This window comes from Haliaeetus leucocephalus, unplaced genomic scaffold (assembly GCF_000737465.1).
Source record: "Haliaeetus leucocephalus isolate CR32 unplaced genomic scaffold, Haliaeetus_leucocephalus-4.0 Scaffold213, whole genome shotgun sequence".
NCBI classification, from domain to species: Eukaryota; Metazoa; Chordata; class Aves; order Accipitriformes; family Accipitridae; genus Haliaeetus; species Haliaeetus leucocephalus.
The window spans coordinates 507,052-524,693 of record NW_010972649.1 but is presented as its reverse complement, the minus strand read 5'-3'; the positions used below and the strand labels follow the sequence as shown (position 1 = coordinate 524,693).

Below are 17,642 nucleotides of genomic sequence, written 5' to 3'. Positions count from 1 at the left end.
TTCTATGATTCTCCTTAATCCATTTTATAAAGTATTTTAAAAAATTGTATACTCCATTTATTTTGGGGCAGATGCAGATGAAGACAGGGCCTTTGATTAAACTAGAAGGCAACACTGAGTTGAAATGGCAAGAGACGCTGATTTAAATACACCCCCTATGAGCACACCTTAGCTCAGGCAGTGCTCTTCAAAGCTCCTCAGAGCTTTTGATCTGTTGTTGCAGTTTGTAATGTAAAAGAAAATCAGAGGAGTTTTGAGTAAGTTGGGACAAGACCATGGTTGGTTTTAAAGGCTTTGCTTTAAAGCAGTTTCTGATTCTGGGTAAACATTTTTTAGACAAAATCCTTGGTTGCAGTCACCCGATCCAAATGACTGAGCTCACTGCTAGTGGGTTACTTCTCATTAGCAGAGCTATCATCTGGCTTAAGCTAGCACCTTCTACTTTGTGATTAACATGTGCAAAAAGTGGATACCTAGTTAATTACTATGTCTCAGCTGAAAAGCAGCAACACATTAGTCCCTAGTAATTTAATTGCTTTTACTTGTGAATCCATTCACATACTTACTTTTATAAGTAATTTTATTGATTAAGGGGTGGGATTAGGATTGGGGTTTTGGTGCATGATACCCCTCTCATGAATATTGCACGTTATGTCTTGCTATTTTTGCTTTGTTTCTTAATTCCCTCATCATTTGTGACCCACAGTAAAGTAGAACTAAAAACTCCAAGGACGTACACAAAAAAAAATCATTTGAAAGTAAGAATGCTGCTTACTATCAACTGGAAATCTCTTTATTCTCAAACCTTCTGTGATTTAGCCTGGGGCTTAATTCACTGTACAGTACTGATGAAGAAAAGAAGCCTGAGTCAGGTTTGATTCTAGGTTTTGCACCTGTTAGAACAAAAGAATATTGAAGAGAATAACATTCCCTGGCTTATTTGGCTCTAGAGGTACTTAATTTAAGACATTATTGATGTAACTTAAGGAACTTCTCATCTGTGTGTGACTTTTCAGGCCTGATATCTCTATCATGCTTAACTGAGCCAGGTCCATATTTATAAGTGACGAGCAATAAATGAGCACATAGGCACTCACATTAAAAATTAAATTAAATTGGAAGAAAAAAAGAAGAAAAGGAAAGAAAAAGGAGGTGATCAAAACCCATGCTTATTCCCTTGCCGGTAGTCTAGGAGAATCCCTTCAGCTTCACTGCAGTCAGCAAATACGCTCCACCTGTCACACAGACCACAGACAAATTGATCAGTATATGTGTTTTCACAGGGTCCTCTGTCCCATTTCCAGTTTGACAGTCAGTGGATCTAAGGGTCGTAAGCTGCATTGGAAAAATTTAAGTCAGCATATGCGGGGTATTAAATCAATTATACCATTCTGAGTAGTGGTAAAGGTGGAGCTCTTTCCTAAGTCCGCTGGCGAGCACCTTGAATTCTTGTTTTCATTTGTGGCCTCACCACAGAATTGTTGTGTGTTCATGAGTAAGCCAGTTCATCACTCTACCTCCAAGTCTTTCAGCTGTAAATGCAATGCGGCCTCCTCACCACAAGATTTTATTAGGGCCCAGAAACTCTTTGGTTAGAGTCAATGGCAAAAGAGGCTTTTGACCTCAACGAGGGTTAATATTAGGATCTTAGTATCTGTAAGGCACTTTAAGAAACTCAGATGAAAGGTGAAGTAACATAATAAGGAACAACAACAAAAAATCACTGAACGCTGAGCTTGCTGAGTTTGCTTTACCCATGGCCTGTCTGTAGATGCAGCACAATATAAAGAGGTAATTATGTAACTTTTTCAGAATGGGGCTGTAGTGGGAAAAATAAATGCTAGGGAGATCTGCTTTTTATACACAAAATATGTACAAGTAGCAACTTTATGATCATTTTGTTACAGCTCTTAAAATGAGCCCGTGTGCTAGGCTTCCACCTGGTTCCTGTTCTTTTTTTGCTTATCTTGCATGCATGTATTAAATGCCTCTCTGCAAACAGGCAAAATGCTAACCTAACATTGAGAGCTTCTCTCTGGTTTTGGGAGAAAAGGGAATCTGCTAACCAGGACCATTTCAGAGCAAAGTCCATTGTTTAGTAAATACTGTCAGGGACTTAGCGACCATGCAAGAAGATATTGATGTATTTAAGTCAGTATATGCGTAAAAGCCTTACGGGTTTTAATTTTTTTCTTAATTTCACCTTACCTGCAATCTTTCAGTTACCATTCTCCACAAAGCTCAGCTAATCAACAGCTGGAAGTAAATGAATAACTAGATGCACCCAAGCCAGAAAAGCAGATTGAACTCAGAGGAAATTTTAATTTTAAGTGTATGTCTTGGACTGCTACCAGAAGCCCTTTAGAATGTCATTGTTCTTTGGGGGAAATTTGGATGTGGACAAAAAGACCATTAATAAAGGCTGTCAAAACATCTGTTAAAAATCTGCAAGTTACAAAATATGCATTAAAAAGATAATTAAATATAGATGGTACAGTTTAAAGGTCTTCATTTTCTAGTTTGTAGAAATCTTCATGGGGTAGGCTTAGGCCAGGTATACTTCTGGAATTTTTAAGTTAAAAAAGGAGAAACAAAGACAAAGACCAACCATTCCCTGCACTCCCCTCTCCCTTCCCCAGTTCCTAGTTAGAGTGTACAGGAACAAGAATTTTTCTCTCTCTGGAGAGCAGAGGAGGAAAATGGCAGTTGCGAGTGAGAAAAAAAGCACATTGCTGTTCTGCTCAACTAAGAGGAATGCAGAAGACCTCTGCCCTTCTCTCCTTTCTAGGGGAACTGCCTCTTCTCTACTTAAGACCCAGTGTGTGTTTGCTCCTTTCCAACTATTCCTAGCTGGAAAATAAGAACATAATTTCCCTCCTTTTTTCTTGGCTGAACGAGTTTTTAACTCTGCCGGCTGGGACATCTGCCCCGGGGCTGACTCTTTGCACCTGTGCTGGATGCTGGGGTAGTGCTGGACCTGCTGCCCTCCCTGCTCCTCCCGGGGGACACGCACCCTGCTGCAGGTAGCTTAACCCTTGGGTGAGCCGCCCACAAATGGCTTTGCCTGTGAATATTCATGGATGTTTGAACCAACTTCTTGACTAAGGACACCCTGCCACTTTGAGATGTAATCCCCCAAAAGCTACTTGAACTAAAACCAGTTAGGGTACCTATCGCCCCATCTCCCTGCTGTTGGTTTTTGGGTTTTGGGGAATGTGTCTTTCCTTTCTGAATTTCTGTTTTGTGGTTTTATGATTATGACTGCTGTTTGAAAAACCAGGCTTGGCTTACTGACAGCATAGTTCTGATCCTGTATTAGGGATTGTTTCTATGCCTGTGCATGTTATGAAGTCCCTGAACTGTACAGGGATTTCTGGCAGCAGGTCCTTGCAAGGGACGAGCCCAGCTGGCATTCTAAAAGAAATGGTGAAGTGCATTTCAGGCAAAATAGGTACAACACAGGGTGTACTTAAAATGGAGGTGATTTATGCAATTCATTTTTTGTTCCGATTGACAATATTTTGGGAAGACTGTGGCCTGCAAACTCACTGAGCTAACATCATATCAAGGAGAAGGGGAAAATGTCCAGACTGAATGGTCTTTAAGTAAATCTGATTTCTAACCCGACTGCAGCCCAGAAAGGACCAGACGGGGTCATCATTCCCAATAACTACTGTGACTTCTGCCTCGGAGGCTCCAATATGAACAAAAAAAGTGGCCGACCTGAGGAACTTGTATCGTGCTCAGACTGTGGGCGCTCTGGTAGGTGACTCCTTCTTGCATCTTTCTTGTACAAAGGCATTTGTGTGATTTCGTTTTTGCTTCTTCTGAAGATTTTGAAGAAGGGCAGTGCATTTGGGAGGGGATAGAAGATGAAGTCTTACCTCTTGTCTGTGTTTGTGGGAAAGGATGGCTGGAACATTTTCTGTCATAAAACCCATTGTTGGATTCACATTTTTAAGCTAATGGGGTCTTATGAAATAATAAACTTTTAATGTATTTAGCGGCTTCTGTGAACATTGGTACATGTACTAGTTGTTCTTCAAATGGAAGGAGAAAATCCTGTGACAACGTTAAAGAATGGTCTCTGTCTTCAAATGCTGCAATTACAACTATAAATTACTTACAAGATTTATGAAAGTTGCATGACAAGCATTTCCATTGATTACACATTTCATGCATTTCTTCATCCAAAAAAGAAAGAGGGAGGAAATTACAGGGTAGGGATGGGGGTAGCTGTCAAGAATTATCCTCTTACAAGATGACTATCATTAATTTTGTTTAAAGAGCTTTTTATTTCTCCGTTTTCTTTCCTTCTCTCTTTTTAAATGTAGGCAATTGTGTCTTTCCCATTCTGAGTTGTCTTTTTTTCTGGACTGTTGTTTTCTTCCTTTCTTTCTTTCTTCTTTTTTTGTTTCTTCTCCTTTTTTTGTTTCTTCTCCTTTTTTTTGGGAAATTTTATCCCAGCTGAGCAGTTATTTATAGCTTGTGTGGAAGGTGGTGGCAGCGGTAGAGGGAATGGGAGACCTTTAACAAATGCATATTCCAGCTTTGGTCCAAGTTTCCAGTTGTGGTATTTCTGGAAAATGGTGATACTAGTGGTAATAAGACCATCATATGGAAATCTGAAAACCAAAGAGACCTTGAAATTAAGTATTGCTGCTGCTCCTTCTGTACTGTAGTCACTGAAAGATGTCTGTTGCATGGTGGCTGAAATGTGATGTGGAGTGTTCTCGTGCCAAGGGAGTGGCATTTTTATGCTCCTGCTGAAATTCATAGTAAGCCTCTTACCACATTCAGTGGGAGCAGGACTAGACTCTCACTGACAAATTGCCTTCTGCAGTTGTTGTGACCTCTGAAGATATTCTGAAGTGATACTGACTGTCACCAGAAGACTGATGGGAACCCCTTTGGTTTTCTCCAGGGGCGTCCTTATCAATGCTGTGCAGTCAGGGGCATGGACTTTTTAGCGTATACGTGTTTACTTCTTAATAACTGAAGGGGGAAGCTCATGGGGTCTGTGGTGCCATCTTGGAAGATCATTGCCCTTTCCCTTGATTGTTATAGTTCAATATAACTCATTTCAGCATTGTCCTGATATGGCACAGTGAGACGGATCAATATTTTTTTGCTATTTACACATTGCTATGGTGATTATATCAGAATGTAACACAAATACGTTAATTCCCTTGATTCCTTAGTGGGATAGAACAAGTAGATCAGCATGTAACCTAAATTGTGCAAAATCAGTTCCATTAAATGCTATCCTTGTACAAATTCTGACCCACCTGGGTCGTTCATAGGGTTCTACAATGCTGTGACTGATGTGTGATGAAAGTGATTAAGGTACAACCACACACAAATTTCTAAGCTAAAACAATGAAACCTCTTTGGTGGCTGCCATCTTTCTCTTTCTTGATAATGGAGAACATTTTCATTATACTGAAAGAGAGGTCATGGAAATTACCTTGTTTCTTCCGTTCACAAAGTCAGTAAAATCACATCTCTACAAGGTGGTTCATCTGCCAATTATTTTATTATATACATTTCCTTTTTGTGAACAGGATTTAATTCTTCATGTCTCAAGCAATGCAGTGTACTTGTTATATGGCTGATTCCTGTAGCTGGAGCGGGAACCAAACAGTTGGTTACTTAATACCATGCTACTGTTTCTGAATAATAGAATAGCCGTTCCCTAAAATCTCACACTTTCATTATGCTGGGGCACAAGAGACATCTTTTTCTCTACCTTTTCTGAAGAGGGAATTTGAAGGCTATACCATTAATCACATAACATGTTTGATTGAGGGAGAAAATAAACCTCAGTTTTGCAGACTTCAGTATTTGACTTTTCTTCTTTTTGTTGTTGTTGTTGCCGCTATTGATGTCCTGTGTGGAGAATTTCCTGTTCCATATTGAAAGTTGGATTGACTTACACACATTTGAACTTTTCAGTGTTCCCAAAGACAGGTCATTTCTCATCTTAGTTGGTTTAGTTGTTGAACTGTATATATTTGTTGGGGGGGAGAGGGGGTCTATTTTTGAAGGAGATGCCATGAAATTGGAATAAAAGCATTTGTTTAGGTTACTTTCACTTACTCTTCAAAATGTATTTCATTTTGTCTACAGAGAGGACTCTTTAGGATCAGGTGAAAGACAGGGGTAAAAAATCGTCCTGAGGTTGATGAGCTATCTAGTGGGTTACATTTCTATAGCAGTAAATTTGTGACAGTTGATGCCAGTCTGAAGGACAGTCATTGTGCTTAGAGCTAACGGTGTCTAATTACTTATATGGTCTAAAAATCTTCTAAAATTGATCTAAGTAATCACAAGGAAATATTTTACTGTCTTTTGAAGAGAGGAAAACATGATTAACCCTTTCGCTGCTATAGGTATGGGCACCTGTGTTGTTTGTAGTTTTTTTCTCTTTGAAAGAGATACTGAACCTTTTTTATTTTTCTTACTGCAGTTCTACCGAGCTATGTTGTTGAGGTGCGCAGGCACATACAAGCACACACCTATGAGCTCGATAGTCTGAATTGTTTAATAATAATGATGATTAAAAAAATTATGATGATGATGCCTGTTGCTTAACCCATGTGCTGATATATTCATCATACATGTCAGCTCATTTGGGAAGAGAAGGCAGGAGGGACGAAGCAGCGCCAGCACGCACTACGGAGGACTTGTTCGGTTCCACGTCAGAAAGCGACACCTCGACCTTTCATGGCTTTGACGAGGACGATGCAGAAGAGCCTCTCTCGAGCCGAGGAGGTGGCTGTGGTGGCAGCTCTCCCTCTGCAGACAAAAAGGGCGGCTGCTAAAATAACTAAAAAGACACACAAACTCTGAGCGATTTGCTGTCCTTTTTACTACTAGGATTATTATTACCTTTTTCTTTTTTTAATTTTAGGTCCTTGGGTTTTGGGGGCTTTTTGTTGTTATTTTTGTTGTTTTTCCTGTGGGGTGTACACTGAAAGCACAAACGTTTAAAGCTCTTGACAACTACTTGGAAGAGACAGAAGGTTTTGATTTTCCTGTTATTTTTTTCATTTTAATTTGTTTTTCTCCCACCTCCCCCCCTTCTCTTTCTCTCTGGAAACGTAAAAGGTGGATTTAATATTTTTTTTAATAGTGAGCAGAGTTGATTTTCTTGTCTTTTAATATATATATCGGCAAACCACGAAAAATACAGATGGGTTGGAGAGCAGAAAGCAAACCCAAATAGGTTTTTTTAATTATTATTATTTATATATTCTATATATTATTAGAAAAACTACTTTTTAAATAAAAATAGAAAAAAGAAAACAAAAAAGCAATGGATGTCTACTTGATAATAGAACTGTTTCTAGAGAACCACTGTGGGCGGACTCTATTGGAGGACAAGGAAACTCTTGATGTGATGGCTTCTGCATTTTGAGATTTTGCACTTATTGTAGCATGTGGAGTTTGGCTCTTCTTGTACACCTGCTACGCTTGTCTTTAACAGCCTGAAAATACAAGCAGCACCATTGAAGACCATGACTTTGGGGAACACATTTTCATCCCTCCTTTGGACACCTTTACACTCAATAGATCTCTTCCTCCCTGCACCCCTTCATGTCTTCCTTACTCCGTTCTGCTTTTTTTTTTTTTCTTTTCCTTCACCTTTCACTTCACGGACAGCAATTTCCAAGCATAGGGGTGGAATATGAATGGCAAGTCATAGACGTCAAAGACAAAACAGATGGAGGAGCAGAATCATGGAAGAAATGATATGGAAAAATACCTCACCTATACTTTTCTTTCCATTTTTAACTTTTAATTCACAGCATTTTTTCCTGTGTCGCCCAGTTTTTTCTCTCTGTAGTGTCTTGTGAGACACTTTGTTTGCTTTTCAATAGCTTCTCTTGAAATAAACCAAAGCAATACTCATTAAAGTTCCAAGGGCAATGGAGAAGAGAGTGACTCCCTTCCCAGCGACTTTCCCAGAAAGGAGGAAACACGCAGCAGGATTTGAAAGGTATGTCTGAGCTGAAATGTCTTTCACTCAATTGTGAAATCTCTGTGCCCTGGATTTTCAACAGACCCTTGACTGAGCTTTGTTGTAGGAGTAAATCCTGTGGATTAAATTGTATTATGGGTATGCACCACATTCATACCCTTGGTGAAGCTAATGGAAATCCTGTGGGAGCAGGATCCAGCCTTGTGTGCAGTCAGAAGTGGTTCAGAAGGAGTCAGTGTGTAGGTTACATTTTGCTATCTTAATGCAGGCAAAAATCTCCCTGGAGTGGGGGCAAGATTAGGTTCTAAGGATATATTTTTACTGATGTGTATAATGCCAAACAGGGTGAAATGATGACCTCATTTAAATCAGAGGCAAAATAGACATTTATCTGGACAGTGTCTAATCCTTAAACTGGCAGTGTGTGTTTTTGATACCAGAATAAAAATCTCAGCCTCGCAATGAAGACTTCAGATATATATTGTTCTAATGCATGAATGAAGCCTATCCAAGTGGATTCGGTTTCTCCTGTTTCTTGTGCTGGGGTAGCACAATACTGTCTGTGAGAACTCTTTCAATGTTTTTTCCCTCCCTATAAGGCTTAAAAAAAAAAGACAAAGGATGCAGTCTCTAATTTTTTTATTGTTCACTTTAGACATGGAATAAGCAGTGGCTAGATTCTGCTTTTAGGTACATGGGTGTAAATCCAGAATACATGCTAACTGATGTCTACATTACATTAATAATATGCCTTCAGAATGGTGTCAAAAAATGTTACAAAATACCTCTCTCTGTTTATCCTGTAGGATGGTGCATGCCAGAGCCATGCACACCTGCCAGGAGAAAGCCTTAAGCTTTCCCCGTATTGATAATCCTTTTCTGTTACTATTCTGCTCCTGATGGTGTATTATAATCGATCAAGTGTCAAATCAATATTTTGACCTAATGCTGTCAATGAGAAATATACTTTAACTGGTACATTAATTCCTTCCACAACCAGTCCTTTTTTCTCTGAAGTAATGCAAGATAAATTTATAGTATTTTGCCACTCTTCTGTATTTGCTAAAAGCTCTAAGTTCAGATGGTTTCTAGGGGTGAGGCATAGGCATACAGGCATCTGCTTTTCCAAAATCCCTGAAAGAGTTAGGACTTAGTTTGCATATCTGTATCATTTTATATATATGTGTGTGTGTGTGGAGATAAATACATATCAGAAATGTATGTACACAGACACATGCACACATATAGGTAATGCAGACATTAAAATAAAGAGCAACAGAAGTCAAGATGGAAGACACTTCCCAACCAAGCATGGGTGGAAGCAGCCCTTGTGTGAGGCACTGTGGGCTCACATGTTCCATAGTGACCTTACTGTAAGCAAAGAGTAATATCAGTAAAGTCCAGTGGATTTTGTCTAAATTTATGCTAATCTAACTGAGAGCAGAATCTGGTTCCAGAAGTAGAGTTGTTCCCAGTTCTGAAGAAATACCACAAACCTGAAATGTTGTAGATTTAAAAAAATGAAGTTCAAATTCATTTCTTCTGCTACTCCTGCCCTTCAATCCCTGCACTTACATTTGTGGCAGTATTACTGTATTGTCTCCCTTTAAAAAAAATTTTTTTTTCTTTCTTTTGCTACTCTGTGACATGCCTGTGTGAACAACAGGGAAAATAGAAAGGGAGCAAGTATCTAGAAATATGCCAAATCCACATTAAACAAACAACATGATTTCTTGTACCCGTCTTTCATCTACTTCTTCTACCCATGTAGCAGCCATGTCACACTGATTAGAAGGGTAAGAAAAGAGTTTAAATTTTGCCCAGTGTTCCTCAAAATACAGTCAGAGTATGCTTTGACAGGGAAAGGCTCACAGGAGTAATGAAGACTTGAATTATCCAGGACTTGAAGAGAGCTCAGTTTTCATTTGACTAGCTTTTACTGCCTGAGAGGTGTAGGCTTGACACACTTGGACACTGGTGCAGGGATGGCAGCACAGAGCTCAGCATTTACTAAGCACTGTATTTACCCAGCATCTTGCATGCTGTTGCAGCCCATCCTGAGCTCCATGCTGCTGTGCTGACTATAGCCCTCGCAGCACCTGAGCTAGCTAGCTGAAACCTACCCAGGTACATCTTTCTGAAGAACTCCACTCGCTGCATCAACTGCAGAATAGGAATACTCTAAATATAATTTTTTCCAAGTGGAGTCCTTACCATTGTCTTTTGTGAACCATGCCTAACACATTCTGTGCTCTTTTGGAATACAAACAATAATCAGATGCCCATAATTCATTAAGTCTTGATTTAGTTTCACAAATGCAGTTTCTATAACAATGCATACAGTCTTAATCCTTTCGCAACCTAACCACCCATCTTTGTGACAACTGGGTAGCGCAGCACCCTCAGAAAGAAGCCACAACAGCTCACAGAGTGCATAAAAATTGCCAGCTGACATTTATTACAGATAGCATAGAAAAATATCCATCACTGTTATTTATACCATTTAAGTGTACATGGACAGTCACTGGTTCAATCTAGTCCTGAGAGAGGAAGGAAGGTAAAATAAATTCATTGTTATGGAGAGCAGAGTAGTCCTTGGGTTCCTCAAGATGTCTTATTAGACTGAGATAGCCAACATGAGTTTAGTCCAGCAGGCTGAGCAGTGTGGTAACTGACGGTAGGAAGGCATCGATCATAGGGAGGAAGTTAAGATGTAGAGATGGAAGCCAAAAGAATACTCGTTTAAGCTAGGTTGTGAAGTAGTGTTAACAGTGAATATTGAATGGAGTGTTGGTATGGAAATGAAATATTCTCAGGGCAAGTACTTCTGGAGTGAAGGCTGGGAACAGGGAAAGAAGTTTGGTAGCTCATAAGTTAAAGATGAAAGCAAAGCAAAAGGACTGCTACATGAGACCCTCTCAGATGGACGACGGGAAGGTGACAATGCTAATGAGGCAGAAAATATATAGGAGGAGATTTCATAAGTGCAATAATAAAAAAAGAGGACCCTGATACTGGCATAGCCAGGTCAGAAATGAGGGAACTGCACAGTGTCAGTTGTATCTTCAAAGAGTCCATAAGTCCCAAACCAAACTAGGAAGGCATAAAGAGAGTTTTCAATGTGGATTCCGGATTGTACCTAAAAAATACAGTCCTCTTCAAAATCAGAAAGTAATGTGATGCTCTGTATTCCCCAGTGATTTCAGCAGTTCAACGAGACCTCCTGTTCTGAGCTTCATGAGATCTTTGAAGGCACAGTCCTTCAACTAATCACAAGCCTGGCTCTTCCAGTCCTCTTCCAAAGACATCCTTCTTATTAGAGGAAGGTTAGCTCAAGGCTGTCCAAAGATTCTCCTGAACCATATGCTCCCACACAAACCATGTACTGAAATAAGACAGCTCCAATGTGAAATGTGAATAAAGGGATGTTTCATTTCAGGCCCTAAATTCAGACATGTTTAATCATGGGAGCGGTCTCCTCAGGCACCTTTCTACTTCTCCATACTAAAGGATCTTAGAAAAGGCATATAATTTCCTGAGCCATCATCTGCAAACTTTGATTCACGAATGGGAGCAGGAGAAATAAGGAAGTGACGTGCTGCTTGAGCAGCTGATTAGGGGGAAGAAAGGCTATGTAGAGTGTGCACTGATCCTTAGCATATCCCCTTTTGTGGCACTTCATTAGCTGACATTTTAGTAGGGGCAGACGTCTGCTCTTGCATGAAAACAATATAAAATTTTAAGCGTGATAATAAATATTGAGAAAATTTTAAGAGAATACAGGATACTGGCATAACAGTTAAAAAGTAAAAGGAGATCGTGAGGCATATGGCAGAACAGGGATGGAACTGAAATCTGGTTTGCTTCACTTTGCATCTCTTCCCTCCACCCAGGTGCCCCCCCTGCTTTGTGGGTTGGATATTTATTTATTGTATATGTAATAGTGCATGGAATAACATTGTACATATGTGGTAACGTCATAAATGATAAGCCTAGGCCGCTGAAACAAGGTCTAGAGAGGACTTTGCCACTGGCTTCAGAAGGATTAGCACTGGGCTTCCTTAGCTATTGCTTTTATTGAATGAAACCTCACTGTTAATACGCTTGCTAGTATGGTGTAGACAAGCTCCGAGATGGCCATTTGTTTCAGCAGAATGTGTTATTAGAATCCCCTCCCCGCATTGTTTTGCCTTTGAGCTTTTACATTAGTTATTCATTTTGAGTTCCAGTTTGCCATTTTACAGACCTCAGCTTAGGCTCTTGATTGAAGACAGAGACTCAGTTTGCTGCCTGCTGATGCATGGAGCAAATGAGAACTGCACCCAGAGAGTCACTGAGTCTGGACTGTGCCGGGGCACCACTGCGTTCTCTCCTGCCTGCTTTGCCTTTCTTTGGTTAATTCTTGCAATGATATTTTGAGATGGGCCCTAAAATTATAATTCAAATACCATCAAACTATGGAGCTTTCAAAGCCTGGCTCTTCATGCAATCTGACTCTTCCCCATGGCAAGCGGTTTTACTGAATCAGTTCCTCAAGCAAACATTGTATTGACCCCACTGGGAGTCGTCTTATTATAAAAACTGCAAAATCTGCCCAGTGTGTTTTGTGCTGCAACATATGTAGATGTTTCTAATAAACACCCATTTTTTATTCTCCGTGATTTTTTTGTATTTATATAAAATTTGTAGCTATGAGTATATGTAAAGAATGAGGCACATGCATGTGCTCATGCTGGCATGGGGTTGTTTTGACAAACCCTCACAGTGCAGGAATGTAGCCAGGCTGAATTTTTTGCTGACTGAGCCATTACAATAAACCCTACCAACCTTTGTTCTCTTTGCCAGATATCTACCAGGGTTGGAAAAAACCCAACCTGTATAAATACCATAGAATACTGAAATTGGGTCGGAACTATTTTCATGTCCCTGTCTGTATTTCCATGAGTGCTAAGTTGCCAATTTCAGAGAAGACAAGTTGTAATAACATTTAGAATAAAAAGCCAGTTCTTGTGATTTCAAGTTCTGATAGCCCTCTTAAGGGGATGCCGCCAGTTCATATCTTTGAGTTATGCTTTTGGTCGCTGGCAGCTCCTAAGATTTGGGACCTTTGTGTCATCCAGAACTGCTATGAGAGGTATATGGAAGACAGGGAGGAAGGCACTTGTATTTTGTGGAAATAAAGAGATTATTTTATTGGCTATCCAACACCGCTCAGGAGCTTAGCAGTATGTAACTGAGTCAATTCATGGATTAACTGCAATGCAAAATGCAGTCTTTCACTTATTTCCAGAAGTTATGACATTGCTGTCACCCAATGTGTATCGTTCAGACTTCTAAAAATGTCTTTTGTGCAGTGCTGCATACACTTGTGGCTCTGTACAAATAATTAGTAAAATAGCAAGGTAATCAGAACAGAATTTCATAAGCAAAGGTCTTAACCTCTAGTGAAGAGACAGCTTCTAAGCTGAATGATGAAGGTTATTTAATGATGTTCACAGGAAGAAAGATTGACAGCATTTAGTGCCTTTCTTTTGGATATGTTCCTTCATATCCTATTTGTTTGCTTTGTATTCACTTATGGCTCCCACGGTCAGTTGAAACTGAGTCTCTCAAGCTATATTTCCAAAGCACTAGAATGCAAGCAGTGTTGGAAGGTTGGGTTGTGTTGCTTCTGGTTTTTTTTTCTGAACACTTGCTTTTGTTGTCTGTTTGAGTTTGTTTAGTTTTACTTTGTATTGCCTTTCCCTCTGCAGTCAGCCCTGCCCTCATGGACTCCAGCATCCTTCAAGCAAGACATTTGAGAAAAAGGCCGAGAGAAGCCAGGATGCTTTGATACTTCTCCTCTCCTTGCCCTGACCCTTCCGTACCCGAGTTTCATCTGGCACAGGAGCCTGGACTGTGGGAAGTTGGCTGCCAACTGTTGAGAGAAGTTCTGGGGATGCCCTAAGCTGGTGCAATACAAAGAAGTTTTTTAAAGTCTTGATTTCACTTTCTTTTAAGCTTATGTATAAAGCCAGGTCAAACTGGAATTGATCTACAGTAGAACTGACTGAAAAACAAACAAACTGAAAAAAGACTTAACTATTTTATTTATTTCGATATTTAAGAGAGAAAAGAAGTGCTGAAGTTGCACAGTATTTTTGTTTGAAATACATTTTACTTCAAATTTTAAATGCAATTTTGTGAAGACATGAAATTTTAAAAAGCACTTAATGTAAAATAAAGACTGAATATTTACTTTAAGGAAAAAACTTTTTTTAAATAATGAAAATAAAGATCAACTCTGCTCTCTCTCTTACTTTAAAGAAGCCATTCATACATGTGCTGGGTATCTTTGTTTTTTGCAAATTGGATGTGGTAAGTGAAGATTGTTCTGGTTTACTTTCTCCTTAATAATATTATCCTGTTAGATGCTTAAAACTTACTTTGCTCTACTGTGTTAGGCACAAATCTGAACAAAACCTGTTGAAATAGCAAAGACCAGGCTCAGTGGCTGGACTTTTTTGTTACCAGATTTTGTGTCCAAGTCAAAGGACTGTCTTCTCCCAGTAGGATTGATGTGTCTCTTCTGCACAGTAAAAGAGGTTTGCTCTTGAGCAACTCTGTGAAGTACTTCTCTGAAAGAGGGGTTTAAAAAAGGAAAACAACTCTGTTAATTTTAGTATTATTTTTTGCTTCGGTAATTCCACAGCTGATTGTGAGTTGGTTGTAAGGGAAGTATCTAAATGTTCAAGTGCTCGTGGCATGGAGCTTCCTGTTGGAGTCAAGGATGATGCCATGTGTAGAAACCTTGTGTACTTCAGCCCTTTCTTAAGTGGTAGTGGACTTTGAAAAGTGTACAGGTGCACCCGCATGTCAGCAGTAAGCAATGGGGGTTACTCAGCAGGAGAAGAATGTGAGTTCCTGCAGCTGCAATCCTAAATTGTCCTGTGAGGCAGCGGTGAGGGACATTCACATCCTGAATTCTAAGTTGTTAGCCATCTTCTCAGTGAAATAAGGTGTTCTGCTTCATACAAGCACTGGAGGATTTTGTTGTCTGCCAAATCTGCTCACAGTGGATAGTGGAGGACTGTTCACTGTCATGTGTGGTGCAGTCTAGTAAGGATGCAGGGTAGCCTTGTGTCCTAGGAGAAGGGTATTGGACTTGGCTCTGAGATTAGCTTTTCCTCTGTAGCAGGGGTGCCAGATGTACCTATTGGTATAGACCCAGGGTATAGATAGAAAAAGTGGTTTTGTTAATATGGCTTATGTTTGCTTTTGGAGTGAAAAAGGCTACGTCTACAAAGAATGCATCCTGACTAGGTGAAGCTGCCAGAGAGCCTGATTCTGAATTGTGTTTCTTGCACACCTAAAACTCAAACTTACCTCATTGAGAGGTTTCCATGTGTCAGCAGCAGCAGATTTTGTCCTCTTCTCCCTTCCCCTTCTCCTGCTTCTTCCCAGATTAACACATAGGGCCAAAAATAACCGTGTCAGATGTCCGGTAGACCTGAGTCCTGCTCCCACTAAGTTAAATGACAAAATTTATGTCCTGATTGGGCTCTTTAGCAGGATGGTTTTGTTTTGTTCATTTTGTTAGTTTCTAAACTTGCAGTGGCGAACTGCCTTTAGAGAAAAAAAGAAATCAAATTTTATTTCATCAAAATATAACAAGACGCACAACTGTAATGAAGATTTGCAAACTGTAGGGTCTGTGTTCAGTTTCTGTAATATTCCTTCCAAATAAAAGTTCTGCTTCCAACGTCCCTACTGTATATTCCTCTGTAAATATTACTTTATCAAACCAATACCACAAGGTCTTTTTTAGTGCAAATAATCTTCTTTTAAAAAGACATTGTTGAATAACATACTTGTACATATACTTTTCTAAGCTCTCCATTGTTTATAATACTCTCTTTGAAGCTTAAAATAAAACTTCCTCCTCTATTGATTTGTTTCCCTTTTCCATTTTGTAAATTATGACTTTTGTCCCTGGATTTTGTTTTGTATTTCTTAATGAAGCATGACGTTAACCAAGAATTCTCTTCCTTTTTCTCTTTTGCTTTCTCTTCTCCATTCATTGGACTACAGAAACTGGTCCTGTTGCTTGCTCTAGTGAAGGTAGGCAGGAAATAAAATACTGCTTTTGTGTAGGACTCATTTTAAGTGTTTCCTATCATTTGGTGATAATAGAGGATCTTCCTAAATGTGTTTGTATTTTAATAACCTTCTCCACTAGATTAATAGAGTTGCATTAAATTAATTTAGATTCAAAGGTGGAGTCTAAATTATATGAGAGCTTTTTGTATAGATTTTAGTGGCATTGCCTTAAGCAGCCCTGACCCTACCTATGCCATTTCTAATCCAGTCACTGGAGTAACTGAAAACTGTGGTTCCCTTTGCTGCATTTCACAGTGCAGGCATGAACCCTCCCTTTCCCTTTAGACACATTAGATTAGTAGCATGGTTGTATAGGATGGAAAGAGAAAGAGGAAATACTGTTTCAGATTAGATGCCATCTTTTTAAGAAACTCTGTATGTCCTCTTCCCTAATAGGCCTGCTGTCATTTTTATGAAGCTCTGTTGCCTTTCCTCTGCCTTCCCATCAATTTCTCTGCTACTAGTAGAGGCTATAGATGGCCCTTTTTACTTTGGCAGCTGCTTGCAAAAATAGCAGCTGAGGTGTAGTTTTTAAAAGACCTTCTGGCGTGGGTACAGATCCTTTAGAGTAGTGAACAGCACCCCCCACACCCCAGCAGTTAAATAGCAAATAAGTCTGAAAGAACACGTCAGAAATGAGTCCAGTCAGGCAATATAGGAATTGTACAGAATTGTACAGATGGGCCTCTACCTGCCTCATTTTTAACAGTTGTGTGTGACAGAATGTGTGTCTTTGCAGCAGAGAATTAACTATTCTTGATCTTCTTTTATAGCCTTTCTCTATAAAGTTTTATTTTTCACATGTGTAATTTTAATTTCCATTAGTGTTTTGTTTCTTCACTCTTTCTTCAGGTGAATATGACTTGAAAACTTCACTGTGCAAGGCCTTTGGCCGACTCATTGGAGGAAGGAGGAAACCAACAGGCAGTTTCAGCTACCTTTGCTGTCCTCAGTCACTGTGGCTCTTGGGAACCTGTTTGGGATCTGATAGAGCAGCTCATGGATTCCTTACTGGGTTGTCCTCAGCTGTTCTGTGGCTAAAAAGGTCTTTCCTTCCTTTTCACCTGTTGGGCACTGGGGACCAGAGGCAGCTGAAAAGGTGGGGTAAGGTGTTAACCTTATTTCTGAGCCGTGCTGAGAAGGCAGCTATGATGCTCTCCTTAGAGCACATACTGGGTGATAGGGTTGCTGGTTTTAAAGCCCCTCTTAGCAACTTCCAATTTCCTTTGTGCAATTTGCTCTCAGATATTCTTACAGTAATCTGAGTCGCAGGCCTACAAAACTACTTTTCCATAGGGATTTCACGGGGGGCAAGTAATCTTTTCCTGCCCCAAAGCAGAGAGGAGGGAGGGTATGTGATGACAGATCCTGAGCCCCTGGCCATTGCTGCTTTTGTTGTTCTCCTAGCTCCTCTTGAGCTTTCTGCTGTGCTGTGCATAGGACAGAGAGACCCAGACAGAGGTTGGACTGAGGGCAAAGCTGAATGCTGACAAATCAAAGACAGGAAAGTTGAAGAAAG

The 17,642-nt window shown here is 39.8% G+C and overlaps 1 protein-coding gene across 5 annotated transcripts in view; it reads left to right on the top strand.

Annotated features, from left to right (window-relative positions):
• Positions 1 to 17,642, top strand: part of DPF3 (D4, zinc and double PHD fingers, family 3) — a 113,215-nt gene that overhangs the window by 78,559 nt on the left and 17,014 nt on the right. For 3 of the 5 annotated variants that reach the window (XM_010566479.1, XM_010566482.1, XM_010566484.1), the window contains one exon: positions 3,634 to 3,762. In XM_010566479.1, coding sequence (XP_010564781.1) covers positions 3,634 to 3,762 — 129 coding nt within the window. Of the gene's footprint in view, positions 1 to 3,633; positions 3,763 to 6,627; positions 7,054 to 17,642 lie in introns of those variants that run through there. The other 2 variants (XM_010566481.1, XM_010566480.1) reach the window with 1 other exon arrangement.